Here is a 22,504-nt window from a genome sequence, read left to right as displayed (position 1 = left end):
AAATGTATTTTGTTTACAAAATAGGGGATAGTTTTATTGCATTTTTATAAAAAAAATTTTTTTACTACTAATGGCGGAGATCAGCGATTTTTTTCGTGACTGCGACATTATGGCAGACACATCGGCCAATTTTGACACATTTTTGGGACCCTTTAAAATGCATTGTTTACTGTGAAAATGACAGTTGCCGTTTAGGAGTTAACCACAAGGGGGCGCTGAAGGGGTTATGTGTGACCTCATGTGTGTTTACAACTGTAGGGGGGTGTGGCTGTAGGTGTGACGTCATCGATTGTGTATCCCTATAAAAGGGATCACACGATCGATGCCGCCGCCACGGTGAAGAACGGGGAAGCTGTGTTCACATACAGCTCTCCCCGTTCTTCAGCTCCTGGGACCGATCGCGGGACTCCAGTGGTGATCGGGTCCGGCGGTCCCGGAGCTTCGGGCTGGGTACTAGCACAGGAGGTACCTGTACGTGCATGTACCCAGCCATGCCATTCTGCCGATGTAAATGTGCAGTAGGAGGTCCTTAAGTGGTTAAGGGGAACCTGGCACCATTTTTTTTAAATGGCGTGGGGGTCTCCCCAAAATCTATACAAGACCCTTATCTGAGAAAGCAGGCCAAGAAAGGGGAGGTTGATAAGCGAGCGCCCCCCCCCCCCCTCCTGAACCATACCAGGCCATTTGCCCTCAACATGGGAAGGGTCCCCCCAAAGCACCTTGTCCCCATGTTGATGTTGTTTGCCCTCAACAAGAGACAAACTGCTTACTGGTTGAACAGTCAGTGGGGTTTACGGAAGGCAGTGACCCATCAGGCTGGGAGGGTGGGAAATGGCTCCGGTGTGAAGCAGTGCAGTGGACCATGTTTAAGATGACAGCCACGGATAATGTTGAATCTTCTATGACAATATCTGAGTGGATCAGAACAAGGGTGTCAGGAACCATGAATCAGACTGAGACAGAAAATGCAGTAAAAAAAAAAAAATCACACCTTTAATGTAATAGAAAAAAAAAAATAGTACAGATCAGGAACATAGTCAAAACATAAGCCAGGGTTCGGAAGCCAAAACCGGTAATCAGACACTCGCCAGTGTGAATTCTAAAATATTTAGCAAGGGCTGATTGGACAGTGAAAGATTTCCCGCACTCTGAACAAGGAAAAGGACGCTCACCTGTGTGAATTCTCTGTTGCTGAATGAGATTTCCTTTCCGAGTGAAAGATTTCCCGCACTCTGAACATAAATAATGCTGGCCATACACTGTATGAAAAAATCGGCCGAAATTTGGTCGTTAAGGCAGTTCGGTCGTTTTTCGAACAGTTAATGGGCACAAAATCGATAATTGTTGGGACATTTTTGAGCCGAAAAAATGAAGGACAAGTTTGGAAATTTTCTGCCGAACGAAGGATAAATCGAAAGGTTAATGTGTTTCCCGTCCGAACTTTCTGCACTAGGTATATGTAAAAGAAAACAAACCAATTTTTTTTTTATGTCCACTGAACGATTTATCGATCATTACATGATGGCAATATCGTTTGCGCTCATGGCCGTTTTTCGAAAGTTTGTTCGGACGATTTTTCATAGAGTGTATGGCCAGCATTAGGATGCTCCCCTGTGTGAATTCTCTGATGTGTAACAAGATCTGCTTTTCGAGTGAAAGATTTCCCGCACTCTGAACATGAATAAGGACGCTCACCTGTATGAATTCTAAGATGTTTAACAAGGATTCCTTTCGTAGTGAAAGATTTCCCGCACTGTGAACAAGGGAAAGGACGCTCACCTGTGTGAACACTCTGGTGCCGAATAAGTTTTTTTTTCTGAGGGAAATATTTCCCGCACTTTGAACATATATAAGGATGCTCCCCTGTGTGTGTTTTCAGATGTACAATAAGTGCTTCTTTCAGTGAAAGATTTCCCGCACTCTGAATATGAGTAAGGATGCTCACCTGTGTGAATTCTCTGATGTTTAAACAAGGACTCCTTTATCATTGAAAGATTTCTCGCACTGAACATGAATAAGGACGCTCGCTGGTGTGAATTCTTATTTTATGTCCAACAAGGGTTCCTTTTTCAGCGAAAGATTTCCCGCACTCTAAACATGAATAAGGACTCTCGCCTGTATGAATTCTAAGATGATTAACAAGGTCTCTTTTGCCAGTGACAGATTTCCCGCACTCTGAACATGAATAAAGACGCTCACCTGTGTGAATTCTCTGATGTGTAACAAGATGTGCTTTTTGAGTGAAAGTTTCTCTCACTCTGAACAAGGGAAAGGACGCTCCCTCGTGTGAATTCTCTGGTGTTCATCAAGTGCTCCTTTCCGAGTGAAAGATTTCCCGCACTCTGAACATGAATGTGGACGTTCTCCTGTGTGAATTTTCTGGTGTCTAGTAAGTGCTCCCTTCTTAGTGAAAGATTTCCCACACTCCGAACATGAATAAGGTCGTTCACTCGTGTGAATTCTCTGGTGTTCAGCAAGCTCTCCCTTCTGAGTGAAACATTTCCCGCACTCTGAACATGAATAAGGACGCTCACCTGTGTGAATTCTCTGATGTGTAACAAGATGTGCTTTTTGAGTAAAAAATTTCCCGCACTCTGAACAAGGGAAAGGACGCTCACTTGTGTGAATTCTCTGGTGTCTAGTAAGTGCTCCCTTCTTAGTGAATGATTTCCCACACTCCGAACATGAATAAGGTCGTTCACTCGTGTGAATTCTCTGGTGTTCAGCAAGCTCTCCCTTCTGAGTGAAACATTTCCCGCACTCTGAACATGAATAAGGACGCTCACCTGTGTGAATTCTCTGATGTGTAACAAGATGTGTTTTTTGATTGAAAGATTTCCCGCACTCTGAACAAGAGAAAGGACGCTCACCCGTGTGAATTCTCTGGTGATACGCAAGGTGTCCTTTCCGAGTGAAAGATTTTCCGCACTCTGAACATGAATAAGGACGCTCACCTGTGTGAATTCTCAGGTGTCTAGTAAGTTCTCCCTTCTTAGTGAAAGATTTCCCGCACTCTGAACATGGGAATAGATCGTCACCTCGGTGATCCCCTTCATGGGGTGAGGAAGATTCCTCGGGATTAGAAGTATCTGTTGATCTATCTGCAGTGTGAGATCTTACATGGATATTTACAATCATAGTATGTGATTGATGAGAAGATTCCCCCTGATCAGAGGGATCCATTGATGTCTCCGGACAGGAAGGTCTGTGATGTATATTTTGTGTATTTGGATTTCCTCCTGGAGGATCCTGTGTGATGACATTATCTTCTGACTTACAATCAGCAGATAATAGAAGATGTCTCTCCGAGGAATTCCTCACATCACATCCATCTGTTGGAAAGAAGGAAACAAAAAAAAACATATAAAAAATCTTAGTAGATGACAAATAACTGGAGTTTTAGCTCCTCCCCCCCCGTCGGTGGAATAAATGGAAATGCCGATCTCACAGCTGGGCTCCTGTTCTCCCTCCAAAATCAATCAGAAAAGTCTTCACACCGAGTCCATATATGATCTGCTAATTCTAGAATAATAAATAGTTATGACTGAGGCTTCATTATCCAAAACGCGTTAGTGGATTGTTACTACACCGGATTGGCTGGATTTTATATGATGAAGAGTTTGCAGATCATATATGGACTCCAAGCTGAGTCAGCAAGAAAAAAAAAGTCACGTTGGTCTAACAGTCACCACTTTCACAGAGCTCTGGCATGGAACTGGGTACAACTGTAATATCAAAATATGGAGAAAAAACCTTCCTCCAAGATTTACAATGCTGGTGTCCTAGGGTGGCACCATCCCTCCTCCATCAGTGTGGAGACAACCTAAGCTGTTAGTGCAATGGTTTATTAAAGGGTTAGATCACAGAAGAACTGTAAAGCTGAACTAACACCAGATCCCCCCCACCCTCCTGGACCCCGCTTTACATGTGATGGTGCTGACTAGGGTTGTCCCGATACCACTTTTTTAGGACCGAGTACGAGTACCGATACTTTTTTTCAAGTAGTCGCCGATACCGAATACCGATACTTTTTTTTAAATGTGCCCCCAAATCCAGCGATGTCCCCCCACATATGCAGCCATTGTCTCCCCCCATGCAGCCATTGTCTCCCCCCATGCAGCCATTGTCTCCCCCCATCCAGCCATTGTCACCCCCCATCCAGCCATTGTCACCCCCCATCCAGCAATGTATTCCCCCATGCAGCCATTGTCACCCCCCATGCAGCCATTGTCACCCCCCATGCAGCCATTGTCACCCCCCATCCAGCGTCTCCCCCATGCAGCCATTGTCTCCCCCCATTCAGCCATTGTCACCCCCCATGCAGCCATTGTCACCCCCCATGCAGCCATTGTCACCCCCCATGCAGCCATTGTCACCCCCCATGCAGCCATTGTCACCCCCCATGCAGCGTCTCCCCCCATGCAGCCATTGTCACCCCCCCATCCAGCCATTGTCACCCCCCATCCAGCCATTGTCACCCCCCATGCAGCGTCTCCCCCCATGCAGCCCTTGACGCTGCAGGGGAAGGAACATCACAGCACCAAGTGGTAACTCTTACCACACCACACATTAACCCTTTAGTAGGCAAACACATATTTAACCTTTTAGAACCTGCCTATAGGATGATGTGAAGATCTGATAATTATCTAACATTTTTTTACACTACAATCCTTATACTTATGCCGCGTACACACAACCGTTTTTCATGACGAGAAAAATTAAATTTTTTTAAAATTGGTCATTAAAAACGATTGTGTGTGGGCTTCAGAGTATTTTTCTCAACGTGAAAAATGGTCATTAAAAATTTAGAACATGCTCTATTTTTTCTCAAAGTTTTTCACGTCGTCGTTTTTCAAGTCGTGAAAAATGGTCGTGTGTAGGCTTTAACGACGGGGAAAAAACGTGCATGCTCAGAAGCAAGTTATGAGAAGTAAATCTGAATAATCAAGCCCAAAGGGTGGCGCCATTCATTGTTTTTTTCCATGACATTAAAAACAGTCGTGTGTACGCGGCATAAGAAGTAACATTCAACTTTGACCAGTTTTTTTACACAATGTCTGTTACCTACCTGTGTCACAAGGTAGAGAAATGTCCTCCTGTTCACTTTTCATAATCATCCCAACCTCCTCCGTGATTGGCTGATCACCCCCCACATACGTCTCTACTTCTTCTTCTTTAACCTCAGCTTTTATATTAATCCGTTCTTCACCCTGCACCAAAATAATAGAAAACATCAATTAAAGTCACCTCAAGGTAGACATAAAGGACACAAATGACACGTCATTCAGTATGTACCCTCCTTTGGAAGAACACAAGGATGAAGAGGACCCGCGATGTGTCTGGGCTTAAGACCCACAGAGGAAAGGAATGTATATATATATATAAAAAAAGCTAGAAACGGGGATGGGGGGTAACAAAGGCTGCACTTCAGCTGTCAAAGAAAATCAAGAGACTACACAGAAGAACGTCATCTCATGGCTTAGAATATATATTTAGGTCTAGATGCCCAGTCCCACCTACCTGATGATGGTGAGGGATGGTGTGATCCTCCTGTGTGGAATCCCGGGAATACAGAGGATCTCCCTCCTCCATAGACTGCTGATCTCCGGACTCCTCTTGTTTTTCTACTTTAACCTCAACTTTGATGTCTTTCAGTTCTTCACCCTAAACCCCAAATATGATAAAACGGATTTATAAAAGGAAACAAGGGATTAAATAGAAGAATGATATTTCGAAGTGTAGAATTCTACAATGTATTTGAGTTCAAATTGTTCAGTCCCACCTACCTGATGATGGTGAGGGATGGAGGGATCCTCCTGTGTGGAATCCTGGGAATAAAGAGGACGGGGACATCTCTCTGGTGGGTTCCCATTACTGGATCCATCTGTAGGAAACACACACACTGACTGAATACATTGTTTCTATGTGTTTATCAGATGATAGGGGATCTAGGTGGAGCCTCCGTACTGCTCTCTCCTTTACAATATAGTCTCCTCTTACCCGGTGATGTGAGGGGCGGCTGATTGTCCATCATGACCTCCTTGTAGAGATCCTTGTGTCCTTTTTAATAAATTAATATTATTACTTCCTCTGGTGCCAGTTCCTACAATGTTTTCTCTTTACTTCCTCACAACCCACCTCCCACACAGGACGTACTTTTTAACCCCTACATCACTTCCTGTTCATCTATCACTTCCTGTCTGCACCTGACATCACTTCCTCTCCAGCTGTTTTTTCACTTCCTGTGTCTGTACAATCACACTCCTCTTGTCTCCATAATAGGAAAAGATCTCCATCTCTATATTTATTATGTGTCTGTTCTACAATCCAGCAACTCCAGATGCATAGTTGGATAAATTGCTCAATATTCACAATGTATCTGGTTTATAATTCAGAGGCTCTGGATGGACAGTTGGATAAATCGCTCTATATTTAGGATGTATCTGTTCTATAAACCAGAGGCTCTGGATGGATGCTACCAGGTGAGGAGTACAAAGTGTGTCTTTGCCTACAGCATAGCTCCCAACTGTTCCTGATTTTGAGGGACTGTCCCCGATTGGAGCAATGTCCCTCTGTCCCTCTTATTTGTCCTTCATTTTGGTCTGATCTATTTAGTGTAGCGCTACCCCCTCAGGAGCCGCTGATTGTTGTTGGGATCGGCATATTAACTTACCTCTTACTGTTGTCTAGGGGTGTAGTTGATGAGTAGAGTAGTGAGCGAATGTCCAGTCATTAGATGAAGGTTTTTGAATGCTTTATTCTCGGCCCAACATAGCCAACATCAACATGAGGTAGGGAGAAAAGGTTGATGAAGCGATAGAGAACATTGCAGTATCAGGCCTGGATATGGAAAGAGCAATCCTGCTCTCAGTAGCACAGTAGTAGTAGATACAGTTCGTCGCCACTCCAGCCAGAGTGGGTTTAGTGCCTCCAGACAGACTCCTGCCACGAGCCTGGCAGCCGAAGTGTCACTTTAGGTTGCTGGGAGGAACAGGCCTCTGCCACAGACCCGGCTCTAGGGACCTCTGCCACAGGCCTAGTACTTGGATGAGCTGAGCAAATCCTCCCAGTAAATTAAGTTGGGGTCACCAGGTGACAGTTGAAGTGTACCTGTCAATGTCCCGGTCACCAGATCCCCGATGGTTCGTTCAAGCCCTGTTGGACAACCTGCCTCTGGGTTCTCCTCAAGCCAATCCCCCATCGAATGGCATCCAGCTTGGGATCTCCTCAATAGAGCTGGGGACCCAGTAAATCACTGGGGCCCCTTTCAGCAACATGGAGCTCCACGTAGCTTGCGACCCCGGCCTGGTAGGCCATCGCCGGGGTCCGTTGGATGGGCGCACCCTAAAGGTGGGTGCCGCACCTGGAACCCGTGAAGAAGAACCACAAAAGATGGCGTCTGCCACAGATATACTCTCCCCCAGCATGCCCCGTGAGGGAAAACTCCTCTAATTGGCTGCTGGGGAAAAGTGTCTCTCAGTGGAATCGACACCCCTGGAGCGCAGACTGACCCACGGGACATTTCAGGAATGACAGCAGCCCAAATTTAGCAAATTGTGAATGGGAGCAAAATAACTCTCCTATTCCCCACTAACTTTAGCGTAGTGCCCATACTGAAAGTAAGGGGGCGCTACATTAGTATATAAAATGCACTTTTTATCTTTCAAAGGGTAAACACCTTTGCTAAACCTTTCATCCAAATTCTAAATTGCTGCATGTGTACATTTTAAAAGCCAATATAAAGGAATAGTAGTGGTACAAAAAGTCCTTGTGGATTTATTTAACCTTTTTTTTGGTTAATTCTCCTTTAAGGGGGTGTGGCAGAGGGTGTGTCCTATGCCTGCATATGTTTGTTAGTAGGTGTTCCTCATTCCCATCTCAAAATGTTGGGAGGTGTGCCTACAGTCAAGCATGATGGTGGGAGTGTCATGGTCTGGGGCTGCATGAGTCCTGCCGACACCGGTGAGCTACAGTTCATTGAGGGAAACATGAATGCCAACATGTACTGTGACATACTGAAGCAGAGCATGATCCCCTACCTTCATAGACTGGGCCGCAAAGCAGTATTCCAAGCAGTATTCCAACATGATAAAGACCCCAAACACACCTCCAAGATGACCACTGCCTTGCTAAAGAAGCTGAGGGTAAAGGTGATGGACTGACCAAGCATGTCCTAAACCCTACTGAGCATTTGTAAGGCATCCTCAAACAGAAGGTGGAGGAGCGCAAGGCCTCTAACACCCACCAGCTCTGTGATGTTGTCATGGAGGAGTGGAAGAGGACTCCAGTAGCAACCTGTGAAGCTCTGGTAAACTCCATGTCCAAGAGGGTTAAGACATTGCTGGCAAAATAATGGTGGCCACACAAAATATTGACAATTTGGGCATAATTTTGACATTTTCACTTAGGGGTGTACTCACTTTTGTTGCCAGCAGTTTAGACATTAATGGCTATGTGTTGATTTATTTTGAGGGGACAGCAAATTTACACTGTTATACCAGTTGTACAAGAATGTATCGACATCTTAGCACCTACCATAACACACCACATAAATCAATCATTCAAAGAAGGTATTGTTCTGATCTCCCTCAAGCAAGGCTAACCCCTCCTAAAGAAACCCAACCTCGACCCCAAAGACCCAAACTAACGCAGACCAGTAACAAGCCTTAACGCCATCTCTAAGATCATTGAGAAAGCAGTAGTACAACAGCTACAACTCCATTTGGACACCTACAAACTGGACCCACAACAATCTGGTTTCCGCCCAGGCCACGGGACAGAAACTGCACTTCTCAAAATATGGGATGACGCCCTCGAAGCAGCAGAAGACGAAGAATCATGTCTCCTGGTGCTGCTGGACCTCGGCACAGCTTTCGACACAGTAGACCACAAAACTCTGCTCTCTTGTCTCACAGAAGTAGACAGAGTCGCAGACTCTGATCTACCCTGGTTCGCATCCTTCCTAGAGAATTGATCCCAGACAGTGAAACTAGGAGCTTTCACTTCGGAAGCACGTACAATTACGTGCTCTTCAACATCTACCTCTGCCCACTCCTCAAAATCATCAGCAAACAGGATCTGCTCTATCACTCCTACGCTGATGACACTCAACTTTACCTTTGCATCACCGACAAAAAGGACCAATAACACGCACTAGAAAATTGCCTCTTATTGATCGATAATTGGATGACGGAGAGCTCCCTCAAACTTGATGGATCCAAAACAGAACTTTTCTTTCGCCACGCAAACCGAAAGAAAAACTCTAGGACAACATGCACACCACCCACCATCCTTGGGCAAATCATCACCCCAAGCTCCAAAGTCAAAAGCCTTGGAGTCATCTTTGACTCAGACATGACTATGGACGCACAAATAGGATCAGTAGTCAACGGATCTCACTACCTTCTCCGCCTGCTGTGTAAACTCATCCCCTTCATCCCGGAAGAGGACACAGCAGTAGTTGTTGGAACAATCATCAATTCCCAACTACGCAAACTCCCTCTACCTCGGACTCCCCAAATACCAAATTTTGCATCTACAAGTCATCCAGAACACAGCAGCCAGACTGGTAACGGGGAAAAAAAACTGGGAATCAATCACCCTGTACGTGAGGACCCTCCATTGGCTAAGCGCGAAGGATCGGGTTACATTCAAGACCCTCTGCCTCACTCACAAATGCACACAAGGAAATACTCCTCAATACCTATGCGAGAAAATAAAACACTACACCCCTAGTTGCGCCCTCCGGTCAACTAACCAAAACCTTCGCCACATGCCCAAGACCCGCTACAAATCTAAAGGAGAATGAAGATTTGCAGTCCAAGGACCACAGCTATGGAACGCTCTACCCACGGACATCTGCATGGAAGAAAACCAACAGGCCTTCAGAAAAAAACTTAAGACCCACCTCTCCTGAAGACACAGGACAGCACTGGATGCAAAAAGTGCCTTGAGGCGATTTAGTTCGCATTTGTAGCGCTACACAAGTTACTCACTCACTACTTTACATTTTAGCAAAGTGTCATTTCTTCAGTGATATCACATTAAAAGGTATGATAAAATATTTACAAAAATGTGAGGGGTGTACTCACTTTTGAGTGATACTGTATATATATATATATATATCGTTTTAGAAATTTTATTAAGATGTGTTTAATATGTATTGTCACAGTGTCTCCCAGTGTTAGTTCTCCTGGAGCGGACAGGGGCAGACTGATGCTGGTTGAGACCCGTTTTGGTAGTGGAAAGCTTCTTGAGGATGCAGAGAAGTGTTTGCAGTGCAATGCACAGACGATCGTCTGGGGGTTTGTGTTCACTCTGCAAAGACATTATCGGTTATGGGGGGGATGTACGCTTGTGTGTCTGATCAACACGTAGGAAGTCTATGACGTGTTCCTGCAGATAATCTCCCATCCTCAGGAATGGTAGTATAATCTGGGTATGCGTTGTTCTGTGAACAAAGAAGAATAAGGATTCACACCAATGGTGAATACAGCAGTCTTTGAGTGTGTTATGGTCGGTGACAGCATCCATGATTTCAAGGCCAGTCATGCAACTTACTTTGTCTTACTGGAGAGCATAGCTTACAGGTACAGGGGGCGGGAAATCGTACACACTGCCCCTGCCATAGATTTCCCTAGTCATTGTTCATTGGTTGAGATTTGTATAACTTCTCCTGTTTGAAGGAATGCCTGTGCGTGATTGGCCAATTGTGAGGCTAACAAGTTATCTATATATATAAAACTCAACGTGTGTGTGTGTGTGTATGTATGTATGTATGTTCCAGCATCACGTCCAAACGGCTAAAGATATTAACATGAAACTTGGCACACATGTTACTTATATGTCAGCAACAAACATAGGATAGGTGGTTTAACCCTTACCCACCCCCATTTGCCATGGTCGGGGTTTTCCTTTAAAGTCCCATTCAACTCTATGGGAAATACATGTTACTTCATAACGGCTGTAGATATTTCGATAACACTTGGTCACATGTTACTTAGATGTCCACTTAAAGTATAGGATCGTTAATTTATCCCTTAACTACCCCCATTTGTGAGGGTCAGGGTTTTTGTTTAAAGTCCCATGCAAATCAATGGGAAATGTATGTTTCCACATAACTTCTGTACGCCTAGAGATATTTCAATAATACCTGGTACACATATTACTTATATGCCAAATAAAAATATATGACAGTTAAATTAACCCTTACCTACACCCTTATATAAAAGATGGGTATATTTATATTACTATGATTTTCCTCCCCAAAAGGTTAAGATAGGAAGACTGGGCAACGCCGGGTATTCAGCTAGTATTGTTATATAAATAAAGATTTCTCCCATTATTAGCAAGTCTGCCTGTGGAGCTAAGGATGAGAGGATGGTGGTCATGTCTGTTTACTTGGAAATATACGAGAAACAGGTTTGTACACAGATGCATTATACCAAAAGACTAAAAGGGCGATTTATTAGGAGACATGGATTACGCACAGCGTATAGTGGAATTTCCAGGACAATATATATACTCTGCATTTAGTGTAGACTAGATATTCAGTGCAGACTTTATATTCAGGCAATCTAGTATATATAACACAGTGTATTGTAGTGGTTAAGGGGAACTACACGTCAAAATGTAAAAAAAATATGGCGCAGGGGTCCCCTCCAAAATCCATACCAGGACCTTTAAGTCTGGTATGGATTTTAAGGGGAACCCGGCACCATTTTTTTTAAATGGCGGGGGGTTCCCCTACCAAAATCTATACCAGACCCTTATCTGAGAAAGCAGCCTGGCAGGCCAAGAAAGGGGAGGTTGATGAGCGAGCGCCTCCCCCCTCCTGAACCATACCAGGCCATTTGCCCTCAACGTGGGAAGGGTCCCCCCAAAGCACCTTGTCCCCATGTTGATGTTGTTTGCCCTCAACAAGAGACAAACTGCTTACTGGTTGGACAGACAGTGGGGTTGTACAGAAGGCAGTGATCCATCAGGCTGGGAGGGTGGGAAATGGCTCCGGTGTGAAGCAGTGCAGTGGACCATGTTTAAGATGACAGCCACGGATAATGTTGAATCTTCTATGACAATATCTGAGTGGATTACAACAAGGGTGTCAGGAACCAGGAATCAGACTGAGACAGAAAATGCAGTAAAAAAAAAAATCACACCTTTAATGTAATAGAAAAAAAAAAATAGTACAGATCAGGAACATAGTCAAAACATAAGCCAGGGTTCGGAAGCCAAAACCGGTAATCAGACGCTCGCCAATGTGAATTCTAAAATATTTAACAAGGGCTGATTGGACAGTGAAAGATTTCCCGCACTCTGAACAAGGAAAAGGACGCTCACCTGTGTGAATACTCTGGTGCTGAATGAGATTTCCTTTCCGAGTGAAAGATGTCCCGCCCTCTGAACATGAATAATGCTGGCCATACACTGTATGAAAAATCGGCCGAAATTCGGTCGTTAAGGCAGTTCGGTCGTTTTTCGAACAGTTAATGGGCACAAAATCGATAATCGTTGGGACATTTTCGAGCCGAAAAAATGAAGGACAAGTTTGGAAAGTTTCTGCCGAACGAAGGATAAATCGAAAGGTTAATGTGTTTCCCGTCCGAACTTTCTGCACTAGGTATATGTAAAAGAAAACAAACCAATTTTTTTTTTTGTGTCCACTGAACGATTTATCGATCATTACATGATGGCAATATCGTTTGCGCTCATGGCCGAACGTTCGTTTTTCGAAAGTTTGTTCGGACGATTTTTCGTAGAGTGTATGGCCAGCATTAGGATGCTCAACTGTGTGAATTATCTGATGTGTAACAAGATCTGCTTTTCGAGTGAAAGATTTCCCGCTCTCTGAACATGAATAAGGATGCTCACCTGTATGAATTCTAAGATGTTTAACAAGGATTCCTTTCTGAGTGAAAGATTTCCTGCACTGTGAACAAGGGAAAGGACGCTCACCTGTGTGAACACTCTGGTGCCGAATAAGTTTTTTTTTCTGAGTGAAATATTTCCCGCACTTTGACATATATAACAATGCTCCCCTGTGTGAGTTTTCAGATGTATAAGTGCTTCTTTCAGAGTGAAAGATTTCCCGTACTCTGAACATGACTAAGGACGCTCACCTGTGTGAATTCTCTGGTGTCTAGTAAGTGTTCCTTTCTGAGTGAAAGATTTCCCGCACTTTGAACATATATAAGGATGCTCCCCTTTGTGAGTTTTCAGATGTACAATAAGAGCTTCTTTCAGAGTGAAAGATTTCCCGCACTCTGAACATAAATAAGGACGCTCACCTGTGTGAATTTTCTGGTGTCTAGTAAGTGTTCCTTTCTGAGTGAAAGATTTCCCGCACTCTGAACATGAACAAGAACGCTCACCTGTGTGAATTCTCTGATGTGTAACAAGGGCTGTTTTGACAGTGAAAGATTTCCCGCACTCTGAACAAGGGAAAGGACGCTCACTCATGTGAATTCTCTGGTGCTGAATAAGATTTCCTTTCTGAGTGAAAGATTTCCCGCACTCTGAACAAGGGAAAGGACGCTCACCTATGTGAACTCTCTTGTGCTGATTACATTTTCCTTTTCGAGTGAAAGATTTCCCGCACTCTGAACATGAACAAGGACGCTCACCTGTGTGAATTCTAAGATGTTTAACAAGGGCTGCTTTGACAGTGAAAGATTTCCCGCACTCTGAACATGAATAAGGACGCTCGCCTGTGTGAATTCTAAGATGTTTAACAAGGTCTACTTTTTGAGTGAAAGATTTCCCGCACACTGAACAAGGGAAAGGACGCTCGCCTGTGTGAACGCTCTGGTGCTGAAAAAGAGTTCCTTTCAGAGTGAAACATTTCCCGCACTCTGAACATGAATAAGGACGCTCACCCGTGTGAATTCTCTGATGTCTAATAAAAGTTCCTTGATGAGTGAAAGATTTCCCGCACTCTGAACATGAATAAAAGCATTCACCTGTGTGAATTCTCCGATGTGTAACAAGGGCTGCTTTGACAGTGAAAGATTTCCCGCACTCTGAACATGAATAAGGACGCTCACCTGTGTGAATTCTCTGGTGCTCAATAAGATTTTCTTTCTTAGTGAAAGATTTCCCGCACTCTGAACAATTGAAAGGACGCTCCCCTGTGTGAACTCTCTGGTGCTGAATAAGTTTTCCTTTCCAAGTGAAAGATTTCCCGCACTCTGAACATGAATAAGGACGTTCTCCTGTGTGAATTCTCTGGTGCTCAATAAGGTTTTCTTTCTTAGTGAAAGATTTCCCGCACTCTGAACATGAATAAGGACGCTCACCTGTGTGAATTCTAAGATGTTTAACAAGGACTGCTTTATGAGTGAAAGATTTCCCGCACTCTGAACAAGGGAAAGGACGCTCACCCGTGTGATTTCTCTGATGTCTAACAAGATTAGATTTCTTATGGAAAGATTTCCCGCACTCTGAACATGAATAAGGACGTTCTCCTGTGTGAATTTTCTGGTGTCTAGTAAGTGTTCCCTTCTGAGTGAAAGATTTCCCGCACTCTGAACATGAGAATAGATGGTCACCTCGGTGATCTCCTTCATGGGGTGAAGAAGATTCCTCGGGATTAGAAGGATCTGTTGATCTATCTGCAGTGTGAGATCTTGCATGGATATTTACAATCATAGTATGTGATTGATGAGAAGATTCCCCCTGATCAGAGGGATACATTGATGTCTCCGGACAGGAAGGTCTGTGATGTATATTTTGTGTATTTGGATTTCCTCCTGGAGGATCCTGTGTGATGACATTATCTTCTGACTTACAATCAGCAGATAATAGAAGATGTCTCTCCAAGGAATTCCTCACATCACATCCATCTGTTGGAAAGAAGGAAAAAAATATATAAAAAATCTCAGTAGATGACAAATAACTGGAGTTTTAGCTCCTCCCCCCCCGTCGGTGGAATAAGTGGAAATGCCGATCTCACAGCTGGGCTCCTGTTCTCCCTCCAAAATCAATCAGAAAAGTCTTCACACCGAGTCCATATATGATCTGCTAATTCTAGAATAACAAATAGTTATGACTGAGGCTTCATTATCCAAAACGCGTTATTGGATTGTTACTACATCGGATTGGCTGGATTTTATATGATGAAGAGTTAGCAGATCATATATGGACTCCAAGCAAGAAAAAAAGTCACTTTGGTCTAACAGTCACCAGATTTACAATGCTGGTGTCCTAGGGTGGCACCATCCCTCCTCCATCAGTGTGGAGACAACCTAAGCTGTTAAACCATTGCACTATTAAAGGGTTAGATCACCTCTACAGAAGAACTGTAAAGCTAAACTAACACCAGATCCCCCTCCTCCCTCCTGGACACCGCGCTTTACATGTGATGGCGCTGACCAATCAGAATCCATCGGGTCCATCCTGGCAGCTCAGTATGGAGAAGACAGAGCAGTGGGGTATTTCATATCCCCTGACCATTGGAGTGGTGAGAGAGTCCTGATAGTAGAGGATGGCTGACGGTAAGTACAGTGAGGACCGGGGGTGGGGGGTGAAGGGGGTCCGGTGTTCGGTCACCTTTGCAGTTTTTCTGTATTAGGCAAACTAACCCTTTAATGTGACTTTAGGGGTCTGTTTGACCCGTGATGTCTTATCTGCCTTCCATTGAAGGTAATGAAGTACATATTGCGCTCCATTCGCTTTTTCCCCTCAACCACAGCAACCCGGGAAAGTGACAGTCGCACCCGGAAGTAGGGTTGCCACCTTTTCTTCAAGCCAAACCCCGAACACTTTAGCGGTGCATGGCAATTTTTTTGTAATGTACACTATAGGATTGTAAAGACCTGGGACACTTTTGGGTGCACTAAGGAGAGCAATAATGCGGCACGCTTTATTGGACAGTGTTACCTCCTATAACACAGGGGTCACTGTCACCCCCTTCAAAAAAAACACAGGTCAGTGTTACCCCCTCCATTAGGTCCCCTTATATCAGCACCCCCCCCCCCCCCATAGTGACCTCTATTAGATCAGGGAACCCCCCCTCATCAGTGTCCCCTGCCCCTACAGTCCCACATTAGACTGCCTTTCCTGAGAGCCGTTTCGAGGCAGGAAGTGTGGGAGCCGGAGTTTGGGGATGGAGCAAAGTTGCTCTACTGTAGTGCCATTTTCCTTCCATTGTGTGGGGATGCTTGGAGAGAAGACAAAGTAGAGGCAGGTGCTGCATCGCTGTGCCCAGTGTGTCGGCAGGACACATCCGAACTTGTGCACTCACTCACAGGGCCGCTGTTAGGAATCATGGGGCCCTTGCCCCCTGAGAGGGGAAAAGAGGTAGGTGAGAAAGGATATGAGGAGGAGGTTAGGGGGTGAGGGGGCAGGAGAGAGAGGGGGAGGTGACTGGGGTATGAGAGAGAGACCCTTGTGTCCTATTCAGCCAATCACAGGCTGAATAGGTACGCCTGCTGCCCACCGCTGAGCTTGGCTCTGAGGCGGAGTGCACAGTCAGTAATATATGTGTAACACTGATGGCGGTTGCGGGATTCGGAATGCGCCGCTCCAGGTTGAACTGCTGTTATATGTGCCCGGGTTTCAGGCGGCTTGAAAACCGGGCACGCGTGTCCAAACCCGGACTGTCCGGGTTAAAACCGGACAGGTGGCAACCCTACCCGGAAGTTGATGTCATCCACATCGCTTCCAGGTTCTTACTAAGAAAGGGAGAGCAGTGAATTAACATTCAATCACTCCCCTCTATGTGGCGACACCCACCATGGGGGTCCTGGACCCACAAGTGGGGTGAAACATGGCAGGGGTGCACATGGGGAGAGAGGTGGTGTGAAAGTTATACAGCCACCTGATCAGCCAACAGTCGGCTTGCCAGTGCTTAAATCATCTGCTGCTGCAGCCGTATATCATATATTAGTGCCAAAGAAAGGGTTAAAGGAGGCGGTACTCTGTATATATACACCTAATACACTGATGTATCAGTATCTGTGACAACGCTGTATAAGCTATTCATACATATAGACTCCCTTGTCTAAATCACTGTCGCTATCACTACTCCTGTCAGCCTTGTAACAGAAGGAAGGCGCCCCCATCCCTACAGTAAACCATTGTGCCCGGGGCTCCACACCTCCAGCCCACCCCTTGTCCCGGCCCTGCTTGGAACCCATCCAGGGGTCCCGTTAAGGGGAAACTCCACCACACAGTTCAGCTCTTTACAGCGTCCTCACTGATCACCTCCCATACAGGAACAGACCACGAGGTCCGATCCGGTTCAGAATCAGGAAGTGACACATGCAGGGGAAGGAACATCACAGCACCAAGTATTAACTCTTACCACACCACACATTAACCCTTTAATAGGAAAACACATATTTAACCTTTTAGAACCTGCCTATAGGATGATGTGAGGATCTGATAATTATCTAACATTTTTTTACACTACAAGCCTTATACTTATGCCGCGTACACACAACCGTTTTTCATGACGAGAAAAATGCCATTTTTTTAAATTGGACATTAAAAACGATCGTGTGTAGGCTACATAGCATTTTTGTTGACGTGAAAAATGCTTATTAAAAATTTAGAACGAGCTCTATTTTTTCTCGAAGTTTTTCACGTCATGAAAAATGGTCGTGTGTAGGCTTTAACGATGGGAAAAAAAAACGTGCATGCTCAGAAGTAAGTTATGAGAAGGGAAATTTGCATAATCAAGCCCAAAGGGTGGCGCCATTCGAATGGAACATCCTCTTTATAGTGCCGTCGTACGTGTTGTACGTCACCGCGCTTTGCTCGAGCATTTTTTTTTTTCACGATCGTGTGTATGCAAGGCAGGCTTGACAAGAATCACGTTGAGAAAAACTTTGTTTTTTTTCCATGACATTAAAAACGGTCGTGTGTACGCGGAATAGGAAGTAAAATGCAACTTTGACCAGTTTTTTCCACAATGTCTGTTACCTACCTGTGTCAAAAGATAGAGAAATGTCCTCCTGTTCACTTTTCATAATCATCCCAACCTCTTCAGTGATTGGCTGATCACCCCCCACATACGTCTCTACTTCTTCTTCTTTAACCTCAGCTTTTATATTAATCCGTTGTTCACCCTACACCAAAAATAATAGAAAACATCTATTAAAGTCACCTCTAGGCAGATATAAAGGACACAAATGGCACGTCATTCAGTATGTAGCCTGTCTGGGCTTAAGACCCACAGAGGAAAGGAATGTATATTAAAAAAAATAAAAATGGGGGTGAGAAATGTAGGGCGCTCAAAGTAGCTAGAAACAGGGATGGGGGGGGGGGGGGTAACAAAGGCTGCACCTCAGATGTCGAAGTAAAACAAGAGACTACACAGAAGAACGTCATCTCATGGCTTAGAATATATATTTAGGTCTAGATGCCCAGCCCCACCTACCCGATGATGGTGAGGGATGGTGTGATCCTCCTGTATGGAATCCCAGGAATACAGAGGAGGGGGAAATCTCTCACCCTAAACCCCAAAGATGAAAGAACAATATATACATAGAGATGTCGCGAACATAAAATTTTCCGTTCGCGATGCAAATTTCCGCAAATGTCCACGAACGGGCGAACCGGCATAGACTTCAATAGGCAGGCGAATTTTAGAACCCACATGGACTTTTTCTGGCCACAATAGTGATGGAAAAGTTGTTTCAAGGGGACTAACACCTGGACTGTGGCATGCCGGAGGGGGATCCATGGCAAAACTCCCATGGAAAATTACGTAGTTGACGCAGAGTCGGGTTTTAATCCATAAAGGGCATAAATCACCTAACATTCCTAAATTGTTTGGAATAACGTGCTTTAAAACATCAGGTATGCTCTGTTGTATCGATCAGTGTAAGGGTTACGCCCGCTTCACAGTGACAGACCAAACTCTGACAGACCAAACTCCTCGTTTAACGCACCGCAAATAGACGCACAACCGCAAGCTCCCCATTTGCACAAGGTTGGATACCAAGCTAGCCATGTCCCGTTCCTTGTCCTCACTGACGTTATTGAATGTCTCTTCCTCCACCCAGCCACGTACAACACCAAGGGTCCCTGAAAGGTGACAACAAGCCGCCTGGGTCGTCTGCTGTGGTTGGTCTTCCACCTTCCTCCTCTTCCTCAGACTCCTCTCTCTGCGTTGCTGCAGGTCCAGCAATCGACGACAACAAGGCTATTTCTGGTGGTGATGGAGACCACAACTCTTCCTCTTCATGCTCATCTACGGCCTGATCCAGCACTCTTCGCAGGGCACGCTCCAGAAAAAACGCATATGGGATGAGGTCGATGATGTTGCCTTGGGTTTGACTGACCAGGTTTGTCACCTCCGCAAAAGGACGTGTCTGGCTGACTCCGAGTGCCGATACATGCTGTCTTACTGTGCCACTAGCTCCTTGCGACGACCCCCCTGCTTCCAACTCTTCTCCTCCTCCTCTCTGTCTCCCCATCTGAACTTTCCCCCTGTTCTTCTTCTCTTCGAGCGGGCACCCACGTGACATCCACGGACACATCGTCATCATCAACCGCTTCACTTGTATCTGACAACTCAGCAAAAGAAGCTGCAGCGGGTACAACATCATCATCATCACACCATACATCCATGTGTGTAATGCTGCCTGACTGAGACATATCCCTTTTATCTACATCCTCTGGCAATAATGGTTGCGCATCACTCATTTCTTCCAACTGATGTGTAAATAACTCCTCTGACAGATCAAGTGAAGCAGCTGTGGTGCTAGTGTTGGTGGTAGCGGCAGGCGGGCGAGTGGTAACTTGAGATGTGCCCGAAGCTGAGCTGGAGGAGGATAGTGCGTCAAGGTTCCGAGCAGAAGCTGTAGAAGATTGGGTGTCCTGTGTTAGCCAGTCAACTATGTCCTCAGAACTTTTCGAGTTCAGGGTACGTGGCCTCTGAACACTGGGCATTATTCTAGGGCCAAAGGGAATCACAGCACCACAACGGTCCCTGCGGGGTGGCCTGCCTCTGACTGTCATTTTTTTAAGATTAGGTTTAGTTGTACTATGCGTGCAAGCTACTGTGACACCAGATATGAGTGGACTGGCAGAAGTTGGCAGTGTAGACGCTGTAGGCCTGACACACACGCTGGCAGACAACTAACTGCTATTCTATTACAGTCAAAATTGTTGTTTTTTTTTAAATGTAATCTACTGTGCCACCGGATATATGAGTGGTGGCACTGGGCACAGTATACGCTGTGAGCCTGACACACACACGCTAGCAGGCAACTGCAATTAGATTACAGAGTAAAAAAAAAAAGCAGCCCTAAAAAGGGCTTTTTGGGGTGCTGTCAGGACGCTGTCCTTACAGCAGAGATCAGATGAGTCTTTCAGGACTGGAGTGGACACTGAATACACTGGCCTAGCTATCGTTTTCCCTATTAAATCAGCAGCAGCTACACTGTCCCTCCTCTCACTAAGACTGCAGCTTCCGAATGAATCTAAAATGGATGCTGTCCAGGGGGTGGGAGGGTCTGAGAGGGAGGGTATGCTGCTGATTGGCTGAAATGTGTCTGCTGACTGTGAGGTACAGGGTCGAAGTTTGCTGTGGCGAACAAGCTATGTTCACCGGGAACTATTCGCTCGCGAATAGTTCTGGACATCTCTATATATAAATAGAGCAAGAGATTTAATAGAAACATATGATCTCATAGCTTAGAATACTTTTATGTTGTAATTTCTCAGTCCCATCTACCTGATGATGGTGGGGGATGGTGTGATCCTCCTGTGTGGAATTGCGGGAATACAGAGGATCACCCTCTACCATAAACTGCTGATCCCCGGACTTCTCTTCTTTTTCTACTTTAAACTCAACTTTGATGTCTTTCAGTTCTTCACCCTAAACCCCAAATATGATAAAACAGATTTATAAAAGGAAACAAGAGATTAAATAGAAGAATGTTATTTCGAAGCATATAATTCTACAACATATTTGAGTTCTAATTGCTCAGTCCCACCTACCTGATGATGGTGAGGGATGGTGTGACCTTCCTGTGTGGAATCCCGGGAATACAGAGGATGGGGAGATCTCTCTGGTGGGTTCCCATTACTGGATCCATCTGTAGGAAACACACACTGACTGAATACATTGGGCCAGATTCAGGTACATTGGTGTATCTTTGTGCCTGCGTAGCGCATCTCATATGCACTACGCCGACGTAACATTGAGAGGCAAGCTGAGGATTCACAAAGCACTTGCTCCCATATTTACGCCAGCGTAACGTAAATAGGCCGGCGTAAGTCCGCCTAATTCAAAGTAGGCAGGTAGTGGGCGTGTTGTATTAAAATGAGCAGTGACCCCATGTAAATGAATGGCCGTACGAACGGCGCTGGCTCAGAATCACGTCGCATATACTCCCTAAGATACGTCGGCTCAATGCTTTCGACGTGAACGTAACCTACGCACAGCCCCATTCACGTACGACTTACGTAAACGACGTTAAATACGACGGCTGTTCTGACGTCCATACCTTAACATGACTTACCCCTGCTTTATGAGGGGTAAACTTACACCGGACGTACGCCTTACATAAACGGCATAGATTACTGCGACGGGCGTAAGTAAGTTTGTGAATCGGCGTATCTTGCTCATTTACATATTCGACAGGTAAATCAATGGAAGCGCCCAGCGTAAATATGCACCCAAGATACGACGGCGTAGGAGACTTACGTCGGTCGTAGAAGTCAAAATTCAGGCGTATCTTGTACTGTGAATTAGGCGCATAGATACGACGGTGCATCCTAGAACTTACGCGGCGTATCAACAGATACGTCAGCGTAAGTTCTCTCTGAATCTGGCCCATAGTTTCTATGTGTTTATCAGATGATGGAGGGGGTCTAGGTGGACCCTCCATACTGCTCTCTCCTTTACAATAAAGTCTCCTCTTACCCGGTGATGTGAGGGGCGGCTGATTCTCCATCATGACGTCCTTGCAGAGATCCTTGTGTCCTTCTATATAAATTAATATTATTATTACTTCCTCTGCTGCCAGTTCCAACAATGTTTTCTTTTTACTTCCTTACAACTCACCTCTCACCCGGGACTTCCTTTTTAGACCCCCCACATCATTTCCTGTTCTTCTATCACTTCCTGTCTGCACCTGACATCACTTCCTCTCCAGCTGTGTTTTCATTTCCTATGTCTGTACAATCACACTCCTCCTGTCTCTGTGTTCTACTCGCTATAATAGGAAAAGATCTCTATCTCTATTATCATGTGTCTGTTCTACAACCCAGCATATGCATAGTTGGATAAATAGCTCAATATTCACAATGTATCTGGTTTATAATTCAGAGGCTTTGGTTTGACAGTTGGATAAATGGCTCTATATGGATGTATCTGTTTTATAATCAGAGGCTCTGGATGGATGCAAACAGGTGAGGAGTACAAAGTGTGTCTTTGCCTACAGCATAGCTCCCAACTGTCCCTGATTTCGAGCCCCGGACGATCTTCTCATCGCTGGACCGGAGAGGAGATCACCCGTCGCTGGATACTGACAACGTTGGAGCGGGGATT

General features: G+C 45.1%; 2 protein-coding genes and 1 pseudogene across 3 annotated transcripts in view; all 3 read right to left on the bottom strand.

The window, feature by feature from the left end:
- The window catches only part of LOC120910546 (zinc finger protein 850-like), a 1,103,195-nt gene that overhangs the window by 784,293 nt on the left and 296,398 nt on the right, over positions 1-22,504 (bottom strand).
- LOC120910102 (zinc finger protein 501-like) lies at positions 1,624-20,985 on the bottom strand. Of its 2 annotated transcripts, XM_040321968.1 has the most exons (5): positions 20,950-20,985; positions 20,684-20,827; positions 5,521-5,664; positions 5,069-5,210; positions 1,624-3,332 (listed from the first exon to the last, which is right to left on the bottom strand). In XM_040321968.1, the coding sequence occupies exons 2-5, from the start codon at positions 20,753-20,755 to the stop codon at positions 2,254-2,256; spliced, it is 1,437 nt and encodes a 478-aa protein (XP_040177902.1). In that variant the 5' UTR covers positions 20,756-20,827; positions 20,950-20,985; the 3' UTR covers positions 1,624-2,253. The 2 variants fall into 2 exon arrangements, with proteins under 2 accessions (XP_040177902.1, XP_040177903.1); XM_040321969.1 differs by lacking the exon at positions 5,521-5,664.
- Positions 12,715-22,504, bottom strand: part of LOC120910199 — a 30,883-nt pseudogene continuing 21,093 nt past the window's right edge.

This window comes from Rana temporaria, chromosome 8, assembly GCF_905171775.1.
Source record: "Rana temporaria chromosome 8, aRanTem1.1, whole genome shotgun sequence".
In the NCBI taxonomy this organism is placed as follows: domain Eukaryota; kingdom Metazoa; phylum Chordata; class Amphibia; order Anura; family Ranidae; genus Rana; species Rana temporaria.
The sequence above is the reverse complement of the archived record's forward strand: the minus strand, read 5'-3'. Positions and strand labels throughout refer to the sequence as shown.

Bases quoted from the DNA above. Each gene is read 5' to 3' on its own strand.
- LOC120910102 (XM_040321968.1), bottom strand. From the start codon at position 20,755: ATGGTAGAGGGTGATCCTCTGTATTCCCGCAATTCCACACAGGAGGAT. The intron at 5,665-20,683 runs GTAGATGGGACT...TTTGGGGTTTAG, and splicing joins CCATCCCCCACCATCATCAG to GGTGAAGAACTGAAAGACAT. The intron at 5,211-5,520 runs GTAGGTGGGACT...ATTTTGGTGCAG, and splicing joins CCATCCCTCACCATCATCAG to GGTGAAGAACGGATTAATAT.